This window comes from Notamacropus eugenii, chromosome 7 (genome assembly GCF_028372415.1).
Source record: "Notamacropus eugenii isolate mMacEug1 chromosome 7, mMacEug1.pri_v2, whole genome shotgun sequence".
NCBI lineage: Eukaryota > Metazoa > Chordata > Mammalia > Diprotodontia > Macropodidae > Notamacropus > Notamacropus eugenii.
This window is the reverse complement of record NC_092878.1, coordinates 8,900,490-8,908,320: the sequence shown is the minus strand read 5'-3', so window position 1 is coordinate 8,908,320 and position 7,831 is coordinate 8,900,490. Positions and strand designations below refer to the sequence as shown.

General features: G+C 53.9%; 1 protein-coding gene across 4 annotated transcripts in view; it reads left to right on the top strand.

The window, feature by feature from the left end:
• Positions 1-765: 765 nt before the first annotated feature.
• NFATC4 (nuclear factor of activated T cells 4) overlaps positions 766-7,831 on the top strand; it is a 28,198-nt gene continuing 21,132 nt past the window's right edge. Inside the window, exons 1-3 of one of the 4 annotated variants that reach the window (XM_072622448.1) lie at positions 766-1,221; positions 4,575-5,673; positions 7,383-7,545. In XM_072622448.1, coding sequence (XP_072478549.1) covers positions 4,685-5,673; positions 7,383-7,545 — 1,152 coding nt within the window. In that variant the 5' untranslated portion in view covers positions 766-1,221; positions 4,575-4,684. Of the gene's footprint in view, positions 1,222-3,027; positions 3,341-3,564; positions 3,704-4,574; positions 5,674-7,382; positions 7,546-7,831 lie in introns of those variants that run through there. The other 3 variants (XM_072622449.1, XM_072622446.1, XM_072622447.1) reach the window with 3 other exon arrangements.

The following is a 7,831-nucleotide window of genomic DNA, read 5'->3' as shown; positions in this document are numbered from 1 at the left end:
AGTCCTTTGGGCATAGTTCCAAATTGCTTTCCAGAATGGTTGGATCAGTTCACAACTCCACCAACAATGAATTAGTGTTCCAATTTTCTTACATCTTCCCCAGCATTTATAATTTTCCTGTTTTGCCATGTGATAGGTGTGACGTGGTACCTCAGAGTCATTTTGATTTGCATTTCTCTAATTAGCAGTGATTTGGTGCATTTTTTTCATATGACTATACATAGCTTTACTTTCTTTCTCGAAAACTGCCTGTCCACATCCTTTGTAGGGCGGGATTCTAGAGAAACCGTGGGGGTAGAAACAGATTGGGCAAGTGATAAGATACGTGTAGTGAGGGAGAGTGAGGAGTTAGTTGCTTTTTAACCTTTTTAAAATTTCTTTGTTAACTCTGGGTTACTAGGTTTATGCTGCGTTGTCTTGAGTCCTCTAGTTCTCCCTTCAACTATAACTGTCTTGTCTCTCCAAGGAGATTACAGGCTCCTTGAAGGTTGGATTGTTTTATACTTATTTGTATCACCTAGAGAGTAGATGAATACATTAGGCTTACAAAGTATTCATTTGTTGATTATTAAATGATCCCCACTTAAAAGGAAAAAAAAATGAGCTAAATTCAGAAGTGGACACCATGGGGCAGCAGAGAGAGGAAGAAAGTCCTAGAGGAAAGAAAAGTTCTGGAGAGTTTGAGGAGGAAAAGGATGACTAATAGCTAGGATCACCAGGAGGCAGCAGGGAGTGGGAAGACACTAACACCAGTTTCCTCTCTTCCAAACCCCCACAGCTTTCCAAAGGTCATTTAGTCCATTCTTTTCCTCAGTTCAGGTGAATCCAGGTTGTTCTCATGTTGATGAAACTTCAAGGAAAGAAAAGATTCTTAACTCTCTGATGGCTCCATGGTGTGGAAGTCCTCTCTTTTACACTTTTTTTTTTTTACTCCGTTTTCCCCGTCCCCCCAAAACAACAACAAAACTTAGAGATCCTAGGTGGAGGTCTTGATTTTGGAAGAGGAAACGTTTTCTTGGAAAGGTCAAGAAGGGACAAGGGAGAGCAGAAGAGGCAGGGAGTGGAGGCACAGGGCAAAAGCTCAAAAGGGAAAAATCGACTAAGTTAGGAGGGAGGGAGGGAAGAAGGGGGAGGGGAGGCTGGGCAGGGAGCAAAGCCAGACACATGGAGAAACGCTGCCCAGGATCAAAGGAAAATGTGACATTTGAAAAGAATGTGAGAGTACGTGTGTTAGAAGGAGGGGGGGGGGGCTGGGGCAGGAGGGGACTGCTTCTCTCCTCCGTCTTCCTGAGCCTTTGTCTCCCCTGCTCGCTGTCTGCTCGCTGTCTGCTCGCTTCGTGGTGGTTTTTTCAGGACTGTCTCTGAGTGTCTCTTCCATGTGTGTCTGTCGGGTATCTGTCTGTGTTGTCTCTCGCCGCCCCTAAAATGCCCTCCTCCATCTCCCCCCCCCCCCCTTCTCCGTTATTTCCAGGATGAGCCTGGAAGGGAAATGTAACTTGAGGAGGGCTGCTAAAAAGTCAAACCAGACCGCCTCCCCCCACCCCCCCTCCGCCTCTCTCAACTCAGAACATTTTTTTGCCCCGCCCCCAGCCAGCGCACCGCAGTCCTGGGCTCGGAGCCTGGGCCTCTCCCGACGTCACGGAGGGGTCCCCCGGGGCTGGGGAGGGGGAAGGTCCCCCTGGGCGGGTCCATTGGAAGACTGGGAAGGAGGAAGCGTGAGTCTCCTGTGGAGCCCCAAGCCTGCCCAGTCCACCGCCCCCCTTTCCTCCTTCTCCTAGCTCCCCCCTCCCTTCCCCCCTCCCACACTCGATGCCTGGTTCTCATTAGTGTAATGAGCTCGGCCCCCGCCCGGCGCTGGAGTGTTTGTAAATGTCTGACCTGGGGGCCTTAGTCACTTAACCCGTTCCAGACTGAGCACTGGGGCAGGGCTGGGAGAATTGCTGGACTTGGGGACGGAGGAAACTTGAACTTGTAGTTTAGTAACGAGTCCTTTAGGAAGCTGAGGGTTTCCTGGCCCAAGCCACACATCTCATGCTTAAGCCTAAGTCACAATGTCTAAATTGCGGCTCCTTTACTGCAGCCCGTCTGGGGTACTCCAGTATGTTTTCTGGCTTCCTCCTAGCGTCCAGAGGACAGGTGTTGGTCCTCGGGGCCACCTAAGCACCAGGGCCAGGGACGTCGGGTAAATTTAGCCAGGAAGAATTAGAGAAGACTGCAGAGAAGCCGGACTCCTGCCTCCTCCAAGCTGGGGAGTCAAGGCTAGGTTCTGGCCCGGGTGGGTAATGGGGAAAGAGGCTTACTGATGAGGTTAATTAATGCCCCTGCCTCTTGATGGGGACTGCAGAAACAAGAGGAAAGCCAGGCCTGGAACGCTGTTCAGCGTCCAGTTGCCGTAGGCTCTGGTCTCTTCAGCTCTATCTCTTCCTAGGGGAGTTTAATGGGGCTGCCCCCCTCATCTCACCCGGGCGGGGGGAAAGGGGGGGAGTGATTATTACGGATGAAGGGGCTGTCTGTTGTGGTAAGGGCTTCTAAGTCCCGGCCCAGGCTTCGGGGCAGGACGATTGCTCCCTAGACCATCCCTAGAGCCGAATGTGTAGCTCGCTGTAGCAGTGGGTAGGGCCTTGGGTCTGCCCAAAGGGGAGTGGGACTGCTTGGATTCCATTTTACTTCCCGGGGACCCCGCGGGAGAAGAAAACATAGTTTCGAGGGGAGTTGGAGAATCCTTGAGGACCCAGTGACTTGGACGCTCTAAGATGTTCGGACCTAGAAATCCAAACCGCTAGGAGAGGGCTCTGAGGGAAGCGGGAGGTCAGGTTGGGCAGTGACTGTCAGGGCCATTGGCCAATGGGCGTCAATAAGATTGTACCACGCGGAGGAGTGCAGGAGGGACCGTTTTCCAATTCATTTTTTTTTTTTTTGGTGGGAGAAGGAGGGGGAGAAAACGAGGTGGGGGGGGAGGGTAGATTGGGACGAGGGGCGCGTGGTTTTCCCATCTCATCCCAGGAGGAGGAGCTGGAGCATCCCGGACAGCCAATCAGAGACAAGCTGAGGGGGGGCCGCTTTGAAGAAGTTTGGGGGAAAAAGTTTGGAAAAGTTTCTATAATAAAGAGGGGGCGTCGGGAGGGTGGAGGCGGCGGCGGCGGCGGAGGGGGCAAGCCCCGGGTGAGGACACAGAAGCCCCCCCCGCAACCCTCCCTAGCCCCGAGTGGAGGCCTAGGGGCTCTGGCCAGATCTATGGGGGCTGCAAGCTGCGAGGATGAGGAGCTGGAATTTAAACTGGTGTTCGGGGAGGAGAAAGAGGCCCCCCCGTTGGGGCCGGGGGGGCCTGGGCCTGGGGAAGGTTAGTGCGGGGTCGGGAAGGGTTTCGGGGTCCTGGGAGGGGGTTTGGAGGGGCTGGGGTCTGTGAGTCTAGGGGGCTTGTGGACCTTTGGGGCGGGAGGATAAAAGGTTTGAGGCAGGCTTGAGAGGGATTCCGTGGGGCTTTGGGGTCGTGGAGATGGGGCTGGGGGCACGGGCACCGCTTTTTCCTTTTTAGGTCGCGGCTCGGGTGGGGGGTGGGGGCCGGCTGGTCCGCCGCGCACCGCCTCCCGCGCCGGCTGTCACTGGGACGGGGAACTGGAGGGAAGGAGAAGGGAGGGACTGACGAATGGACGTAGCCGGGTTGAGATCTGAGCGACAAGGGACACCCCCCGGAGAAGATGAGGTCCTGCCTTGGGTCGCGTCCCATCCCATGCTCCCCACCAGAAAACCTCTAGGCTGGGGAGACGCGACAGCACTGGGGTGGAGGGGGAATGTCAAGTCCCGCCGGAGCTCCCCCTCCGAGCTTCGCGGAGGCCCCCCCTCGTCTGGCCGCAATGAGAGGCAGATGGCTGGGAAGGGCCGGGGGCGGCGGCCGCTGCTAGCACGGAATCCGAGGCCCCCCTCGAGCCCCCTCCCAGCCCCGGCACGCAACCACCTTCTCTCCTCCTCCGGATTTGGGGGAAGGGGGAGAGGGGAGTCCCCGCCCCTCTCCATCGCCCCCCTCCCCGTTCCACCACAGTCCTGGTGCCCCCTCCCCCTTCTTCCCTGGGCCCCCGGGGCCAGGCCACGGTTACGATGGTAACAGAGGAGCCTGCCAGCGAAGTTTGGGGGTTTGGGAACCGCTGCTAATTGGGTTCATGTGTGTGTCGCCCCCGGCCCCGCCCAGCACCGCCCTAAACCCTCCTCTGCTTTTAACAAGCCTCACCCCAACCAAACCCCTCTTAGTCACGCCCCCGGAGCCTAAGTCCCTCCCTTTTCCCCATGGCCCCACCCTCTTGAAGCCCACCTTGAAGTGGAAGGTATCTTGTTTTCTGGTACCCCGCCAGGGGTCAAGGAGATAGTCTGGCTGGCAGGGTGACTTCCAGAGGACACCTGTAACTGGAGGGCATGCTGGAGAAACCCCACCACCTCTTGGAGCCTGCTGGGTAGAGAGAACTTGGGTAGTCAGAAGCCTCTATGGGACAAAGATTCTGTCTCCTGCCCCCTTCCCCCCCATTTTCTCTATCTCACCCCCTGCCCTTCCCTGCCTTCTTTTCTTACCTTCTCTCTCACAGAGCTGGATACAGAAGACTCCCCCTCTTGCTGCAGTCTGGCCCTGGGTGAACCTCCTCCCTATGGTGCCTCCCCTATTGGCATCCCTCGGCCCCCTCCATCTCGGCCAGGCATGCACTCCCCACCCCCACGGCCAGCACCACCACCTGGTACCTGGGAGAGTCAGCCAGCCCGATTGGTGAGGCTGGGGGGACCTGGTGGGGGACCTGGAGGGGCTGGAGGGGGCAGAATCTTGGAGTGCCCAAGCATTCGCATCACCTCAATCTCCCCCACACCTGAACCTCCACCCTCACTAGAGGATACCCCAGACAACTGGGGAGATGGTTCTCCCCGTGATTATCCTCCACCTGATGGCTTTGGAGGCTACCGAGAGGCTGGGGGTACTGGCAGTGGAGGCTCCTTTTTTAGTCCCAGTCCTGGTAGCAGTAGTTTGTCTTCCTGGAGTTTCTTCTCAGATGCCTCTGATGAGGCAGCCCTATATGCTGCCTGTGATGAAGTAGAGTCAGAACTGAATGAGGCAGCTTCAAGATTTGGCCTGGGATCTCCCCTGCCCTCACCCCGGGCCTCCCCTCGACCTTGGACCCCTGATGATCCCTGGGGTGTATATGGTCCCAGTCCAGGAGGTCGGGGGCCTGAGGACAGCTGGCTGCTCCTTAGTGCCCCAGGCCCATCCCCAGCCTCCCCAAGACCAGCCTCTCCTTGTGGCAAAAGGCGTTATTCCAGCTCTGGCACACCATCCTCAGCCTCCCCTGCCCTGTCCCGTCGAGGAAGTCTAGGGGATGAAGGACCTGAGCCAACTCCCCCCCCACCACCACCCTTGGCCCGGGACCCTGGTTCCCCTGGCCCCTTCGACTATGTAGGAGTCCCACCAGCAGAGAGTATCCCCCAGAAGACTCGGCGGACATCCAGTGAACAGGCAGTGGCGTTACCCCGGCCAGAAGAGCCTACTCCGTGCAATGGGAAATCTGTACCAGGTGGGGAGGAAGGTGTGGCCCCTCCTGGACCTCCTCGAAAAGATGTACCCGGCATGGACTACCTGGCTGTGCCCTCCCCGCTGTCCTGGTCCAAGGCCCGCATTGGGGGACATAGCCCCATCTTCAGGTGAGGGTATCAGAGACCCTTCTCTGTCACCCTGGGGAAGGGGAGACAGCCATCTTCTGTGTGCTTCTGCTGAGTGGATTGGCAGAGAAAAGGGGGTAGGACTAAAGAAGCTTCCTCTCTTCCTGTGCCAAAAAGTTTTTCTTTAACTGCTTCCTGTATGCTAGGCTAGAACTAACGGGATAACTAAAGTGGATATTTATGAATGAATACAACTTTACAACTTAATTTCATGCTACTTTATTTTGATTTTTTAAAAAATTGTTTTCTTCAAATTTTCCACCTATCAAGATCCTTGTTTACTTACCTACTTATCTAGAGGTAGCTAGATGGCACAGTGGATCTAGTGGAGGAACTGGAAGCAGGAAGGACAGAACCATGGGGTTAAATGACTTGCCCAAGGTCACACAGCTAATAAGTATCAAGTGTTTGAGGCAGGATTTGAACTCAGATCCTCCTGACTCCAAGGTTGCTGCTCTATTCACTGTTCCACCTAGCTGCCCCCTGTCTCAGATACTTGCTAGCTATATGAACATAAGCAAATCATTTAACCTCAGTTTCCTCACCTGTAAAATGGGTACAATAATAACATTTACCTCTCAGGGTTGTTTATAAGGAAAAACCTGATAATATATGTAAAGTGCTTTGCAAACCTTAAAGTGCTCTATAAATGCTAGTTATTGTTATCATTTTCATTATTATTAATTTCTGCCATGTCTGGTTGAGTTAACCCAGATGGGAAAAAACAGGTTGGGCTCTCTTCTGGGCATCTCTTGCCTAGAGGGAAGTTTGGAGAGAACCTCTGGTAAGATTCCTTCTCATGGGCTCTGTAGCAGCACATCAACTTACAAGCCTTCATCCGAGGCAGTCAGGGTGACAAAATGGACTGTTGTTAGAGCTCTCAAAATAGTCGGAAGAGACAGAGTTTGAAGAATGTTGTACCTGGAGTCAGAGACCTGGGTTTGAGTTCCAGCTCTGATACTAGCTACTGTTCAGTCACTTTCCAGTCATATGCAACCCTTCGTGATCCCATTTGGGGTCTTTTGGGCAAAGATACTGGAGTGGTTTGCTACTCCCTTCTCCAGCTCATTTTCCAGTTGAGGCAACTGAGGCAGACAGGGTTAAATGTGACTTGTCCAGGGTCACACAGTATGTGTCTAAGACCGAATTTGAACTTTGACACTAGATATGTAACGTCTACAGGGTCTTTCACTTCTCTGAGACTCTCTTTTCTTATCTGTGAAATGGTAATGATAATGCAGCACCTGTCTCATAAGGTGCTGGGAAAGGGCTTAGTAGACTTTAAATTACCATAAAGATGTTTAAGGTTTCTACCAGCACAGAGATACCAATCTATGCCTTTATCTTCTTTTATCTCATAATAAAGGATAGAAGAATTAGAGAGAGGATTAGGTTTTCTTGTGGTAAGAAGGTGAAGAGCCTCATTTGCTTCCTAGCTCTCTAACTCCCAGTGCTCTAGAACTCTAATTTTGGGGGCCTTGAAGAAGCAGAGAATGCACTTGCTCCTGTCATGTTGCCACTCTTTCTAGAACCCTGACTGTGTTCTGTGTTCTCTGTAGTTATTTCTCTCTCAACTCTTAGGGAGCTCAGGGATGGTTGGGGGGTGCTGTTTGGGTCAGGGTAAAGGTTATCCAGCTTTTGGGTCCTGGGAAGAGGGAAATCCACTTTGCTTTTCCTCTCACCTACCCCAGGGCCTCAGCACTACCCCCCCTGGACTGGCCCCTGCCCAGCCAGTTTGAACAACTGGAGCTGAGAATTGAAGTGCAACCTAGAGCCCATCACCGTGCCCACTACGAGACAGAGGGCAGCAGAGGGGCTGTCAAAGCCACACCAGGGGGGCACCCTGTGGTCAAGGTAACCAGAGGATTTATTGAAGGAAGGATTCTGTCCCTTCCCTACTCCCAGCCCCTAGGACAGATGGGTTCCAGCTGTGTAGCCCTATAACCATGCCCTTTCCCACGATCCCTGGCAGCTCTGACCTGCCTGGCCAGCAGACTGGAGGAGGGGCTAGGCTGTTTCAAGGAGGAGAATGAGAGTGGGTACTCTTTCTTTCAGATCCTCTGATATTAACCCCTCCCCACGCCCCCCCCCACCCCCGCCATGCCATTTCCCCCTCATTCCATCCCCTGGGAGTCTTTGT